We start from the raw sequence: 15,702 nt of genomic DNA on the forward strand, positions 1-15,702 counted from the left end.
TGGTTTAGGTCACTGGATATAGGTTATTTAGATTATTTTAGGTTGTATGTTTTAGATTGGTTCTTTTAGGTTGTTGGTTTCAGTAGGTTAGCGTATGAATGTGGTTTTGGGTACATTTGTTCAAGTAGTTTGGCAAAATGTGCCAAAGAAGCCGTGGTAAGGGGCCTCACTTTGGAGAGTGCGCCTTGGGGGCAAGAATCTTTCCCATACCTGTCAGGACAGCAGTGGCTGCTCCAAAGCACTGGGACACCCGGCAGCCTCTCTGCATCCTGTTTCTTACCACTGCTGTCTCTGGCTCTGCAGGGGATGAGAACAGCGAGCTCTGCAGTGCTCCTCCAGACGTCATTCACTTGGTCTTACCACTGCTGTCCAGCTGAGAAGGGTTTCTGTCCAAAAGATAAGCCTTGCAGCAGAGAACCTCCAGCAGCCTCATCCAGCCTCCAGTCTTCTCCTCCCTCAGCCCCCGCCAAGGAATTCCACCAGCTCTTCAAGGGCTTCCTCTGGGATGTGTCTGGGCTGCCCCTGGGCGAGCTCTGGCAGTGGACACGGGAGGCTGCTCCTTCTTATCCTGCCCGGGGCATTGTGACCATTGCGTTGCCAGGTGCTGGCATTGTGACATGGTGGTGACGGGGCCCCTGTATGCAGCTCCGCCCGCAGCCCCACCTGCAGCAGCCCCTCCTGCCAGCCCTGCGCCCAGCGCCCTGTGGAGAAAGCCTTTAGGGTGCTACCCCGAGGCAGTTCCTGTGCCCAGGAGGTCCAGGGGCTGTCCCTGCCGTTTGGTGGCCGTGCACTGGGCACAGCTGCTGGGTGGCCCTGACACCTCCTTTTCCATTCAGATTGTTTGTGCACTGATTGTAGGTAGCTGAAGGTTTGTTGTTGAATGTTCAGTGTTCAAGGTTGTTTGTTTAGGGTTTCTTATTTTGGGCTTGTTTGTTTGAGGTAGTTTGTTTCAAGTTATTTGGTTTAGGTTGCTTTGTGGAGGCTGTTTTACTTTAGGATGGGTGAGGTGGTTTGTTCCAGGCTGGTTTAGGTTGTTTGAGGTTGGTTGGTTGATTGAGGTTGGTTGTTTACAGCTGGTTGTTTCCGGTTGCTTTTTTTACACTGAATTAGGTTCTAATTAGGTTGTTTGTAGATTCTTTGTTTGTAGGTTGTTTTTTTCTACCTTGTTAGGAGCTTGTTGTTGTTTTGAGTGGTGGTTTAAGTTGGTTGCTTTAGCCGGGTTTCTGTGAGTTGTTTTAGAGTGTTTTGTTGAGGCTGGTTGTTTGTTTGAGGTAGGTTTTTTGCAGGTTGTGTGTTTGTAGGCCATTCAAGCTTGATGGGTTTGGGGCTGTGTAAGTTGGGTTTCGCTTGGTTGTCTTCGGTTGGTCGTTCTAGGTTTGTTGGTTTAGCTTGGTTGAGGTTGGTTATTTGGTGATTTGAGGTTGTTTGGTGTCATTTTAAGGTTGATTTCTGCTTTAGGAAGCCTACGTGGCTCTCTCTGCTCTTTGTTGACCATGCAGTGGCCAGAGCTGCTGCATTTTTCTGATGCCTCCTTTTCCATTTAGTTTCCCGGGACAAACCTCATGCATTTAGTCTTGTCTTGGGTTTTGGCAGAAAGGAGTCCTGCAGGCCAGAGACTAACGATATTAGCTCTCCCCTGTGTGCACTAGAGGGTTGCCTTTTGCTCCCTAGTTATCTGAGTGTGAGGTACACCAGTGCAGAAACAGTACCTTTCCATTTTTGGAGACTGAAATTGTGAGGGATGATTCTCCTGCAGAGGGATCTGAACAGTTCGAGAACTGGGCAGTCACCAGTCGCATGAAGTTCAACAAGAGCAAGTACCAGATTTGGTACCTGGGACATGGCGACCCTTGCTGTACATACAGACTGGGGGACGAAATGCTGGAGAGCAGCTCTGCAGAAAGAGACCGGCGGGTTTTGGTGGACAGCAAGTTGAATGTGAGCCAGCAGTGTGCCCTGGCAGCCAAGAGGGGCAACCGTGTCCTGGGTGCACCAAGCACAGCATTGCCAGGCGGGCGAGGGAGGTGATTGTCCCGCTCTGCTCTGCACTGGTGCGGCCTCGCCTGAGGCACTGTGCGCAGTTCTGGGCACCACAGGATAAAAAGGATATAAAGCTGCTGGAAAGTGTCCAGAAGAGGGCTACGAAGTTGATGAAGTGTTTGGAGAGGAAACTGTAATGAGCAGCTAAAGTCAATTGGTTTGTTCAACCTGGAGGACACCGAGAGGAGACCTCATGGCGGCTACAGCTTCCACACAAGGGGGAGCAGGAGGAGGGGCAGGCACTGATCTCTTCTCTCTGGTGATCAGTGACAGAACCCAAGGCAATGGCAGGAAGATGTGCTGGGGGAGATTCAAGTTGGACATTAGGAGAAGGTTTTTTACCCAACCAGAGGGTGGTGGAGCACTGGAACAGGCTCCCCAGGGAGGTGTCACAGCCCCAAGGCTGACAGTGTTCAAGAAGAGACTGGACAACGACCTCAGACACATGATGTGAACTGTGGGGTTGTCATATGCAGGGACAGGAATTGGACTCCGTGATCCTTATGTGTCCCTTCCAACTCAGGACATTCTGTGATTTTGTGATCAATAAAATGTATAGTATAATACAATGTGCAGTGATTTTACTGCAGGCTATTGTTAAGTCTGTACTATAGCACTCAAAACTGCAAGATTTCTGTTGTTATAACTTTTTTGTTGTTATAATTTTAGGCCCTTTTAGGCCCCCTTATTTTCATTGTTAAGTTTAATGACATAGTATACTAACTTCAAAACAAGTGAAGTCTGGAAGCACTCCTCCATCCATAGGAAGCATTGTATTTAAAAACCTGTATTGTTTTGCTCACAGTTGTATATACACTATTCAAATACTAATTGCTAAATTGCTTCTTACATTAAGTCTCAAATGTACAGTTTTTCAAAAGTATAGGTTGTTTTGTTTTAACAACAAAGTTTTGCAGTCCTGGGCAGGGGTAAGTACTCTGAGCTGACAGACTAGCTCTAACAAAACAGTGAAGGATGTACAAATAAACCGCAACACTTATATGGCAGGTGAAAGATGGATGGAGTACTTAAAAGAAGACTCTTGGGAACTCAGTGTGGTGTACAAGATTCGAAATCCTATACAGATTAGGTACTTTGTACTGGGAGAAACAGGTGAGGTCCCCAAGAACTGTCAGAAACCAAGTGATATTTTAGCATGATGGTACAATGCTGTTGTCATGGTTCCTTTGCTTACCATTAGCCCAGCAGTAAGTTCGCAAATATTTGAGGCTTCCTGACTTTTGATACCTCTTTTCCTTCTGTAAAGGTATTCTTGCTATAACATGCATGCCTGAGAAAACATATGATTTCTATAACAAAACTATTACAAGCATTCTTACTATTCAGTAATTTAAAGATTGCACATTTTGAAATAACAGTTCTCTTACATGTTCAACAAACACCTCAGTACATTTTTCAGTCCGGAGTTGCAGCTCTGTCTGCTTTATTCTTATACCACATATCAAAAAGGTACTTCTGGAAAATCTTGGTTCTACAAAGCCCCGCAGAAACCGTCAGAATTCTCTCTTCATCATCACCAGCTCCGTAGGCAAGTCTGGATGTGACCCCTGAATATAATGAGCATCCAAAATATCTACACAATTGTTATGAGAACAATAGAAATGGAAAGATTGTCTATATTTCTTCCCCACCAGTCTCCCACTTATGGTGGGGGCGCTTGAAAGCATGGCAGTCCCAGCTTATTACTACTGCAGGAATACACTTACATTCGTTTGCATTTACAAGTTAGTTTCCACAAAGGAAAACACCTGGAAACTTTCTGGTTTTGTTTATTATGAGAAGTCGCAATGAAAAAAAAAAAATAAAGCCTTTCATGTGATCTTCTTGACACCAAAATAACATAGCCCATGTACAATCCAGGATATTTCTCTTCATCTTTACATTCATTTGCAATTTTAAAAATAATTTGTAGTTAGGTTTGTCCGTGCTTCTTGATCAGGGAAACTACAAACATAATATGTAAATGCTGATTGTAGTATTTGTAATAATCGGAAGTAGGGAAAATATTATTGAAAACCAGTAATTTGTAGCACTGTTGCTAGTAGTAAATTACTGGCAATTCAGACTGAAAGAAGGAAAAGCAGTCAGTATTTCAACCTGTTGCAGTAATAAAATCAATCCGTTTCTATAGCACCTTCCAGATGATCGGCGTGGAGTTATCAGTGCTATACATGAAAGGTATGGTGCAGCTGGAGACAGGCTCTTTGATCCCAGAGCCAGTGCTTTGAATACAGCCACACCCCATCTTGCTATCAGGGTGAGCCAGATCTCATAGCCAAATAGCAGTACAGCCAACCATCTTTGCTCAAGTATTTCTGTGAATTTAAACATCCAATCCCACCAAAAATGTGGGTTTACAATCATATTTCAGTTCTCAGGAAAACAAAACAAAACAACAACAACAACAACAAACCACAATGCATCTGAAAAGTATGTGGACTTTTTAACCAATAAAAACGGATTCTCTCCTCTGTCACATTTCTGCAGTGATGGTGCAAGAGGTCATCAGGGAGCTTGAGCACCTGAGGGAAGCGGTCTGTTTCTTAGCACCCAGAAAACCCCTTGAAGTCAGGATCAGTTCTGCAGCCTTGGAAATCAGAGAATTTATGTAGTTAATTGCAGACTTGTGTCCTTGCATTTTTTTTATATTTTGGCCTGAGTTATAAATCTTTGTCCTCTTAATCTTCTTTCTATTCACTATGAATATTAATTATACTGTATGCTGATTACCTCCTCTGAAATACTTGCTTTACCACAAGAGTTAAAAAAACTGATTCTTTACTGGAATATGGTCTGCTATTATAATGAAAGTACCTTCTTTTACTCTCATTATTTTCCAGTACATCTGATGAAAACATTGAGATTTATATAGACATATTTAGCAGCTGTCTCATATTTACCTAGACTGTGAGATATAAATTGAATCTAATACTTTTTCTCAAGAATAAGTATGTGTTTGATGATTAGACAATGGCAAAGGTGTTTCTGCTCTGTCACAAATGGTTTTCATTGCTTAATATTTTTGGGGTTATTTAATGTCTATTTTGTGCATTAGACTGTGGCTGATTTAGCAGTAAGGACTTTTTCATTTTTATTTTGTAGCAGTAGGTGCTAAGGGAAGTAAAACATTAATATGGGAACTACTGCAAGTATCAGGGTCATATCTTCAGTTATTGAATTTGAAAGATGATTTAGGAAATGGAATTACTAAAAACATTAATTGCCTGGTTCATGTTGGCCACAAAAACAATTTGCTGAGTAGATTCTCAGGGAGGAAGAGGGTGAGGCTAGAACTTGAAGAAAAGACTTTCATAGGGTGCCTTAGAGGAGCTCACTGCAGTGGTTATATTCTGTGCCAGTATTATGAACTACTAAAAGAACCTTGGAAACTTATCCAGGAAAGCTGGTGAAGTTTTATCATCTTTATGCTCACTTCTGAACTGATTTTAGTCTAGTGTGCAGGTTTCATAGTTTAAAATTTCCCATTCTTCAGTTAATGGATGGCAAGAAGTAGTTTTTCCATTGGGATACTTAGACAGAGCTTTGGAGAGGGAAGAACCTCTGTGGAAGGGGTTGTCTAGAACCATAGTAAAAGCAGATTGCTGGTGTAAGAAATTAATGAGTGTGGTTACTTATACAGGAGTTGAGGAAAAGCTGACAAATGAGGGCTCTTGCTGTTTAAAGACATCTGTTAATCATGTCAGTCATACAAAAGGTGTCAGGGACAGGAGTGAAATGTACAACAAAACTGAAGGAGGGACAGCTGAGAAATTCTGGAAAGCTAATACAGTGTCAAGAGTTAAATAAAAAATGACGCGGCTAACGCTCTGCTTCCCTAAATGCATACAAAACCTATACCTATCTGTATACCAAACTGAGATGTGTAAGAGAAAGAATAGGTGAGTTGAAATTCTTGGCAAAGAAAGAGGATCTTGACATAGTAGCCATTACAGGAGAATGTTGGAATGACAGAAATCAATAGGAGAGTATAATACCTGGCTGTAAACTGAACAGGAAGGATAGATTAGGTCATAGACCTGGGGAGCAGTGTAGGGCAATACTGTTGAGCCTTTTGACAAGGAAAAGGATATTGAGTCCAAAACATTGAAGGCAATCAAGGAATCAACTAAGCCTAATGAGGCAGTAATAATGGATGACTTAAACTACCCTGAACTGGTCAAATGTCACAGTGGAATAGAGCATAAGGGAAGCAATTTCTCATCATTCTGAGTGATTGCCTTTTGGAACGTTTAGTTCTAGAGCACGGAAATGGAATGGCAATTTTTGACTTAAGTGCCGTGGAGGAAAGCATGTAAGAAACTCTGAAGTCCTTTATTAGAGCAGGCCTTTTGGGGTTAAAGTCACAGCCACTGTAAAACTTAACTGCAACACTGAAGAGCCAACAGTTAGTTTATAGAACCACGATCAGACTGGAGGATGTAAAAACTCTTTAAGCAAATAAAAAGTAAGGAAATTAAATCCCAAGAATCAACATGCAGTCCACTTCATTTGTTCTGTAATAGAACAAGAGATACAGCAGCAAAGTAGAAAAGCAGGAAGGATTTGAACTTGGTTACATGGATCAGGATTTTTTTGAACCAAAGATATATGCTTCACGTGTCAGACCCCCATCCCTAGGGATGTCAATAAAAAGTAATTTTGTCTACAGCATGAAGTAAAAAGCTGTGAAGCTGTGGCATAAGAAAGGCTTTGTCAAAGCTATCACCTCACACCCACAAAGAAAATAAAATTTTTACCAGAGCAAATAATGTGTAAGACGCAGACCTAGCAGAAAGCAAAGATGGAAAATAAGGACATTCCAGTGAACTGTGTTTTTATTTTGTTTTGTATTCATTTAGTATCACAGATGTGGTGCTAGTGATATAAGGAAATATAACATACAGCACTGAGTTTGTCAGAGTGAGAGACTGAGAGTAAAGATGTGTAAGTTTATAAGCAACCAGAAACAAAAGAGAACAACATTTCACTCATTCAAAAATTTGTAAAGAACATTACTTTTGTTTAAATTACGTAGTGTTGTAGTATGAACTGGTGAGATACTTCAGATATGAGAGGTAGATGTAGGTCAAGTGGAGACAGATGTGATTCACTAATACATGCCTAATACGGTAGAGAGATGATATTACCTTCTCCATGTGAGCCTATATGTTAGAAGCTGTTTGGAAAGAAGGCTAATAAACTTCTTAGTGATAAAAGATTATTTTCATTGGCAACAAGACTTGAAATTAGTGGGACTATTGCATTGAAAAAAAGGGAGGAGGATGAAAATGGTGATATGCAATAAATTCTGCAGCCTATCATTCTAGAAATACTAGACCAAGCAGAAGCAGGCATTAGGTAGGGATACATTTAATATCCTTTTCAAATTTCAAATGAGTTAACGTCTTTTTATTTGGAAAGAGGTGCTTTTAGGATGTGGGATGTGATTCCAATATGGTATTGTGTTCACAACAGGCACTCTTACTTCTTTAGAGAGTGATTATGGCCATAACTCTATGTTCAGCATGTACAGGAAAAACAATATCTTTTTTTTTTTTTTTGCGGTTTGGTGACACTACTAGTAATTACATTCACCAACAGCCAGCTATCTTGTGGCTACAAAAATATGGAGAAGATGGTTACATGATTTCCTTTGTGGCCCTGAAAATTCTTTTCACTGAACTTTAGATGAAACTGTGAGAGGACGGTATCTGTACAAATGCACATTCCGAATGCACGGCTCTACCTTAAACGGAACTTCTTAAACTTGAGTTTGGTGCGGGGGTATTGACAACATCTTTGATATGTTTCTGATTCCAGCATCTCCTTCAATTCGGATTTGGAAGCTGATTGTATCTTGGATAGTACCTAGAATGGATTTGAAACTTTGCTGGTAGTTCAAAGAGAAAACACATTGTCATGAGTGATTGGTTATGTGCAAATCAGTTCCAGTCAAAATTAAACTAACATGATATAAAATGAACTTCATAATACTTGCAGAATTTGCCAGATGTTTACTAGGTGGCCGAACACATTATCCACATGAAAAAAGTCAGAAACCATGTTTTCTGATTCTCTTATCTACCAGTTGTACTGCTGTATCAATAATATAATATAATAAAATATTTTACTTTAAGAGAGCCATTCATTTTTGAAGGACGCAAGGAAGATTCATGCTTGCTAATAACAATTTAATGATTACTTTCTGTTTAACAACTTTTGTTACTTTACATGTAATCTGTTTACCAAAAGAACCCTTTCATATATGTACTGTTATTGTATTTCTCAATTAAGGCATCCATCATCAAGCTTCAGATATTCTTACAAGTTGAGGAGTCTCCTACTTAAAACATTTCTATAAATCATCCTGAAGCCATGTGTTTCATGGTGATAGTTTTTCTAGCTGTTTTTTTGAGATGATGAACAGGTACTCACACATAAGTCCCAGAGAAAACCACCATACATATTACTAGTCTGTGCATCTTACTACTTTAAGGAACAGTACAGTCATAGAAAAATGATGATGTCATCTTTTTCCTTGAAGGACTTGTGAAAGTTGAAAGTGTCTTGCACCACTGCATATACCATATGATCTTGTAAAGAATGAGTCTTAAGTCCTAAACACTCAAGGATGAAGCCCCTATTTGAATCTACATTTTCAGCCTTGCGAGTCTTTTACATGAAGAGGAAATTTAAAATGCTTTCTGCAGCCGTATTTATTTTTATATCATATTTCTTTTGAAGTTCATTTTATTCTAATTTTCTTCTTTATCTGTCACTTAGCTTTTAAGTGAGACTCGAAAGAAACTCAAATACTGTAATAAAAATTCCCATGTTGAACTGAACATGCCCACTGGTAACATAAATATTAACGCAGAAAAGTAGTGTCAATTGAATAATTGTTTTCAACAAGGTGAGAATGCAAGAAATAACTGGAGTTAATATTTGATCCCTCTTGTGAAAGCAGATGGCTACAAAGGTTTTAACTCTGCCTGTTATAAAAATTTTAACCACTTTTTAACTTGCTATTAATAACGTGAGGGAAAAGAGCAAAATTAATCATTTAAGTTATTATGTCTGAATTACTGTGAGCTTCATAGCAGCTGATATAGGTATCCTCTGTAGTTTTGCTTATTACAAGCTAAGAAGAAATGATGAAACAACTGAGAATAGATATGATGAAACATACTAAATTACCCTTGGTTTGCATTACACAAGTAAAATGTTAAGATCTTTCCTTAAAAGATTCTGTGTGGACTTCCTTGCATATAGTATTGGGAAAATAATAAGAAGTAATTTTTAAATTAAATTATTTTATTCTCTGAGGTTAGAAAAAAATTGTATGACTTGTTCTGTTTGGTGTAGTTTGAATAAAGACATGATAACCTATACTGGCTAGATAAATTTCAACTATAGTGACTTCTGTTGGTTTTATCCATCGCCAAACAATATTTTCTTTTTGTAACATGGGCAAATCTGATACTGTCTATGCATGCAATAAATAATCCCAAAGTAGAATTGTGGCAACTAATGATAGAGAATTATATACATTCTGCTTTGTATGTATAATAGCTATATAGTTTTTCAAGTCCAGTCTGCAAGAAAACACAATTTATAAGAAAGAGAGAAAGGGAAAAAGAGAAAAAGAGAGAGAGAAAGCAAGTTAGAGAGAGAGAAAGCAAGCAAGAAAGCAAGAAAGAAGGAAAGAAATTATGTAGCAAAAGTTGATGCAGGAATCGTTATAGTAGATGGCACAAATCAGAGCAACCCTATCTTTTGTTGACTTCAGTAGAAGGCAGAGATTTTTTTACTATTTCATGTTGTGTTATTTTTTTCTTTCAAATAGGAGAGACTTTTCCTTTACAGTTCTAAGTGTCAGGAGGAAACACGAACACATATGAACAGGAAAAAAAATTCTACATCAACATGTCGCAAATAACAGCAGGGCACTGCAAATACTATTGTTGAGACAGGATTACAAAATTATGACATCAGGCTTTCTTTTCATTAACCAGTAGACAGACAAGAGAGGTTTCTGCTTTAATCTACAAGAAAGACAGGAGACAGTTCTTCTGATTCCTTTACAATGCTTTCATTATAATCACTGTAAAATGCCACACAAACATCAATTTGATTCCCCAAATCTCAAATGGCAACAGATAATAAAGTAATAGAGTATTTCTAGCATGGAAACTAAGCCATATAGAAAAAAAATTAAAAATGGTTCTACTGATGAACATCATCTTTTACATGATCCTCGTGATTCATCAGTTGTCTCTGTTGAGCTAAGGTGAATACACAGGGCGTAAGAGGGTTCTACCACATTTGAGGGATCATGACTCCTTGAGTAGTACAAGATAATGGAGGAGAAGGCCTTCAAGCTGTCTCTTTGTCCTCAGACTTTCCTAGTCTTTTATAATAATGTACATGAACATTGCATTCTCCCAAAGGCTAGGATGCAGTAATCTTATGTGTTCCTTTCCTAGTTTTTAGAATAACCATGAGAAGGAGTCAGTGAAGTTTGGGGGTTTTTTTCCCTTTATTTTCAGGATCCTAATAGTGGAACACACAAAACAGGAAGTTACGTAGTTCTTTTCAACAGTGTTGAGGATATGGGAAGAAAGCTCAATCATTGGTCAGATTCATTGCTTGTGTGTAATTTTCTTCAACAGATTGAAAAAAAAGGAATTTTTCTAAAGTAATAGAAGTGTGCTATATCAGAATAAGAATCATGAATCAGGAAGGCATGAATTCTGTGGAACCTCGAGTAGCTGATGGAGAATCTGTATGCTTTTCTGTAACCAAGTCGTGCCACTTTTAGGTACAGCCTTTAACTTGCTGTCTAAAGCAGTGCTTATGCACCTGAGTGTGATGTTGACTTCAAGTTCGAATAAGCATATTTTCTTGCATTTAGGTCACAAATAATCAGTTAAATGCATAAAGAAAGCCTCTGGAAGTAAGTTACAGAGAAAGGAGGCCAAACTTTCAATACTGTTTGATTAAGGGCATAACTGGAAAGATTCTAAATATGAGTTAAAACAAGCAGTTATATTTTCCAATTCTGTCATTTGGAAAATAATTCTGAATGTCTCACTTGAACGTCTACCAAAACTGGTGTTAACCTTCCAAAAGAGAAATAGAACTAATGATTTGGTACAGCGCCAAACAATTAGACCAGTGAACAGACATTCTTCCACCAGCTTCTATTATCGGAAATATCTGGATTTCTAAATGTCAGCTAAATAGGCTTACCCCACGAGCTAAGAGAAAGCTGACCTGACCTTTTGACACCACCTGTTCAGGAATGAGAATTTCTCAAGTGTGCTATTCTACACAGATAAAAGGTTCACCAAATTTGACCTGGAAAGAATGGCTAAAGGAATTACTTTTGTTTAGTCTAGAAAAGAGCAGACTGAGGGAGGATGTGATTACAATCTTCTAGTATGTAAAAGAATGTTATAAAGATGCTAGTGATTGGTATTCTGTGTCCAGTTGGGGAAAAGACAAGAATAAAGATGTCTATCACAAAACAGAGATATTTAGATTATGTATTAGGAGAAAAATTTCTAACAATTAAAAACAGTGAGTATGGTGCAGAGTACATAAGAAAATTGTCACCTTGTTCACTGGAAATTTTCAAGAATAATTAGACCAACACCTGTCATTAATAGTCAAGATTGCTAGTGTTGTTCATGGTGCAAGGTGAACAGGTAGATATATTACATGATCACTTAACAGTCTTGGCCATTTTTCATTTTTATAGCTGCTGCATTTGGCAAGGCACTCAATTCTATTTCAGATTTGTTGTTACAAACATGAAAATATGAAAATAATTGGTTAATGTGAGGGTTTTTCTTTGTAGAGGATGCTTCGATAACAAATAATTTTTAAGAATTCTGATTATGTGGTTAAGATAACAGTGTTAGAACATTGGCACAATAATAGGTATGGAAATTACAAAGATTACTTACTGGCTTTGGATGCAGAGTTCCATTAACAATACAGTGAGTTTGCTATTATAAATTTATCTTTCTCTGTTACTCAAGAGTTTTGATATCATATGTTGTTTTCTGGTTGAGGTTAGTAACAAGGAACTGGAAATTGTGGTGTCTATTATCCCATACATATACACGGGGAGCTGAAGCATGGCGTACACACTGGAAAGAACAGAAATATCATCAAAATTATGGCATCTTTCCTGAATGTTTGCAAGAACTGCTAAGACAGTATTTCATAGTGTGATCCATCACAAACTCAAAAGCAACCGAGTAACAGTGAAAAAAAAACTACAGCATGAATTTTGTGCAGGCCTTCAATACATATAGCAGATTAAAAGTGAAAGTGGGCGAAGGTTTTAATTCTCATACCATGTCGGTACTAGTTGTTGGTGGTTGAAAGCATGACATGCTTGCAGCTCTGTTTCTTATGTTTGATGTTGGATATAAGAGCTTAAAGATATATTAGGCTTGTGAAGTCTTACTGCAGCATTTATTTAGACGCATAAAATAGAGTCTTGTCAAATATCAGGGCTTTAATTTTACATGTTTAACAAAATACTTTAATTGTAGCTCTCTGTATTTTCAGATTTTCTGCAAAAGAACATGGTAATATTTATTTCTATTTTCCTCTTGAGTTTGGGAACTGATTCTATATATTTTTTTTATTACATACATTTTTTTTTTTCCTAGGTGCTGCACAATGGACTTGTGATGGAAATGAATCATCCAACGGCTGGGAGAATAGCTGTTCCAGGTTAGACAATTAATTCTTTTTTCTAAATGAAGCTTGAAATTAAATGCTACATGGTGTCCTGAGTAGTTCTTAAACTCAGTTGAGGACATGACACATCCTCACATTTCACTCAAATGAACAAAAGTTTAACCAGGAAGACATTGTGCTCATATTCATTCCGGTAGCAGAAAAATGGGTTAAAATGTGTGTCAGAATAGCTTCTGGTTTTCATCGGTCAGTTGTCATAAAACATGAACATGGATTTGATAATATTTGCAAACTCCCACTGCTAGAAATATTACTGCTAAATCATATGCATGAATATGTGAATCTGTTTTTGATTTAGGTCTATTTTGCAAGTTGCACAGGCTTCTTTTAGGGACATTTCTGTTGGGAAAAAAAAAAAAAAGAGTAGTTCATACTGAAGGTTTCATCACACTATTTTGTTTAATGAGATTAGACATGAAGCTCTGAAATGATGAAGTCTTAAATAACTATTTTGGATTTCCAAAGAATACAGAAGTAATAAACTAATCTCTCCCTCTTTTAAGCTCTAAGTGGATCAGGACTTGGAGCTGATGTAGTTTTGTTTCCGTTAGAGTTAGTTATGGAATGGGGTTAGGTTCATCTAGAGCCAGAGCCATTATGAAAATTCTCATTCAGATCCTTGCAGTTGGCTCTGTTTTGACAACTGAGCCTTATCTAAAAATCTGCTAGCTATTGGGTCAACTTTTTCTGCTTCTCTATGCTTTTCTCTCTCCAAGGCCACATTAAGAATTGTTTCCTCCTTCATTCAAAGCACCATGTCATTTTTATTTTTATAAGATCTTCTCCTTACGTTGTGATTTTCTGTGCCAAATTCCATCCTCTGACACAGCATCCAGTTGTCATCAATTTCGGTTGACTTGAGCACATGTAGTGGTAAGAAGAATTTGACCCATAAAATTTATCTTAATTTGCACATCCTGGAATCACACTGGGATGCAGAAAGAGTTATTTGAAAGAAATCAATCCCATATTAGATCATGTTTTCTGCATGAATAGAGGGGGTGTTGTGTGTGTGTATATGTGTATGTTTCATATTTGTTCTTTATCTCAGTTTGCATTCCATATTTGGTCCCTCTGCTTGGATGCTTGGTTGATTGTATTCAAAAACACTGATTTAATTTAGATGTACATATCTGGAAAAAGTAATCCTTTTGTTCTAGTTTCTAACAGAAAAGTAATCCTGGTTTATTTACCCAAAATGAAAAGTCTAATAAGGGTTTTGATTTAATTATTTTTAAAGAAGTGGGCAGAAAAGCCTTGCAGATGGTAGAGAAAGTGTGTAAGGTTTTCATGTTGCATACAATGTATAATCTATCTTAGAGGAAGCAAATACTCCTTAAGGGGATAAGTTAAACTGCAAGAAGAGGAAGGAGATGAAAGGAATGTTCTAATGTCTGTCAGCAGCGATAGAATGTATTGGCAAGAGAGTGAGTTTTTATATAGGTAAGCCATAGTACTTCCAAATCCATAGTTATTTTTTATTTTATTAAAACAGTGACACTGCACTAAACCAAAATAAATCATCTTAATCTCTAATGGATTGCCATTTAGATGGGCTTCTATGAAGAGTTTCTTGTATTGAAGCAGATGGCTGAAATGATTATTGGATATTTGAGCAGGAAAAGGAGAATTCCTTCCTTTTCTGGCATGGGAGGATAAGGAGGGGAGAGACGGGGGAGGAAGGGGTGAAGGACAGTCATTCAGTATGAGCAGAATGGACCTATTGATATCACTGGAAAGACAGTGCGATACTCTGTCCCAGAATTCAAGGGCAAAAGTGAGTTTGGCCACCGTTGATGGTAGGTAGTGGAAGTACCCTGGAATTGTCCCAGTCAGGCATATATCTGAAGAATACATGGAAGAGTGTGCAGAGAAGACGTCCAGTAACAAAACTGTTTCTCAATGACTATCTAAAATGGCAGCAATTTTTTTTTTTCAATGTGATTATGTTTGAATATATTATACTTGGTAAAGAACAACCTTACTAAGCTCTCCGTTTCTGGCTCAAGATTGCTTAATTAAGATATTAACATGAATGTTGAAACCGAATAGACTAAAAATGTCTCTATTTAAAGAGACTGGGGATACTCTGATCCCAAAATAAAAATGGGTGACTGTTACTTCTAAACCATATAAGCCAGATTTTAATGTGCCTTTTAGTAATTGAGTTGGACATCACACTTGAGGCTCTTGACAGAGGTCAGACTTGTGCTGCCAAGTAAAGTTGTGAGTGCAGTGACATGCACTTCCTGAGCGAGAGTGCGCTGGCAGATTTCAGCTCCAAGTGTCACGGTTGGCCTCTGTGTCTAACACATTGGTTTGGAGTAGTCATGTTCCAGGCATGTCCCCAATTTGAGAGTGGGTTCAAATCTGTATGAGTCCTCGCTTTGTAGATATTAATAGATATTGCATCTTGAAATTCTGAGGGATTTTGCCGCTGATTTTAATGTAGGCTGCATTTTAAACGTTGGACTTGGTGATTCATGCCTCTCCTTTGCTTAAGTATCTTTCAATATGGTTATTGAATTTGGTTCTTTCCACACCTAGTCAATGGTTTTCTCCTTGCCTTTTTTAATAATTCCCAGCCTGAGATATAATGTGTTCTGATAAGCATATTGTAAGGTACTGGTAGAACTGGAGTGAGAGAAGTTGTGTTATAAAAAACATATTTCAATTTTTTCTCCATTTCAAAACAACATATTGATAGTAGGAGAGATGTGATGCAGACCCTGTATTTTTATATCTCTTGCTTTAAGTATTCATTGAAAAATGTCTTTGCACATATACTCTGCAAAGATATCTTAGATTCATGAATCAGTGTGTAAAAGGGAGTTTATCATGTCTGACTAAGGGTGACTGTAT

The 15,702-nt window shown here is 38.1% G+C and overlaps 1 protein-coding gene across 7 annotated transcripts in view; it reads left to right on the plus strand.

Moving 5' to 3' along the window:
• SUGCT (succinyl-CoA:glutarate-CoA transferase) overlaps nucleotides 1-15,702 on the plus strand; it is a 351,481-nt gene that overhangs the window by 278,641 nt on the left and 57,138 nt on the right. For all 7 annotated transcript variants that reach the window (XM_065831652.2, XM_071804763.1, XM_071804768.1 and 4 more), the window contains one exon: nucleotides 12,750-12,813. In XM_065831652.2, the coding sequence (XP_065687724.1) occupies nucleotides 12,750-12,813 (64 nt within the window). The remainder of the gene's footprint in view (nucleotides 1-12,749; nucleotides 12,814-15,702) is intronic.

This window comes from Patagioenas fasciata, chromosome 2 (genome assembly GCF_037038585.1).
Source record: "Patagioenas fasciata isolate bPatFas1 chromosome 2, bPatFas1.hap1, whole genome shotgun sequence".
Classification (NCBI taxonomy): domain Eukaryota; kingdom Metazoa; phylum Chordata; class Aves; order Columbiformes; family Columbidae; genus Patagioenas; species Patagioenas fasciata.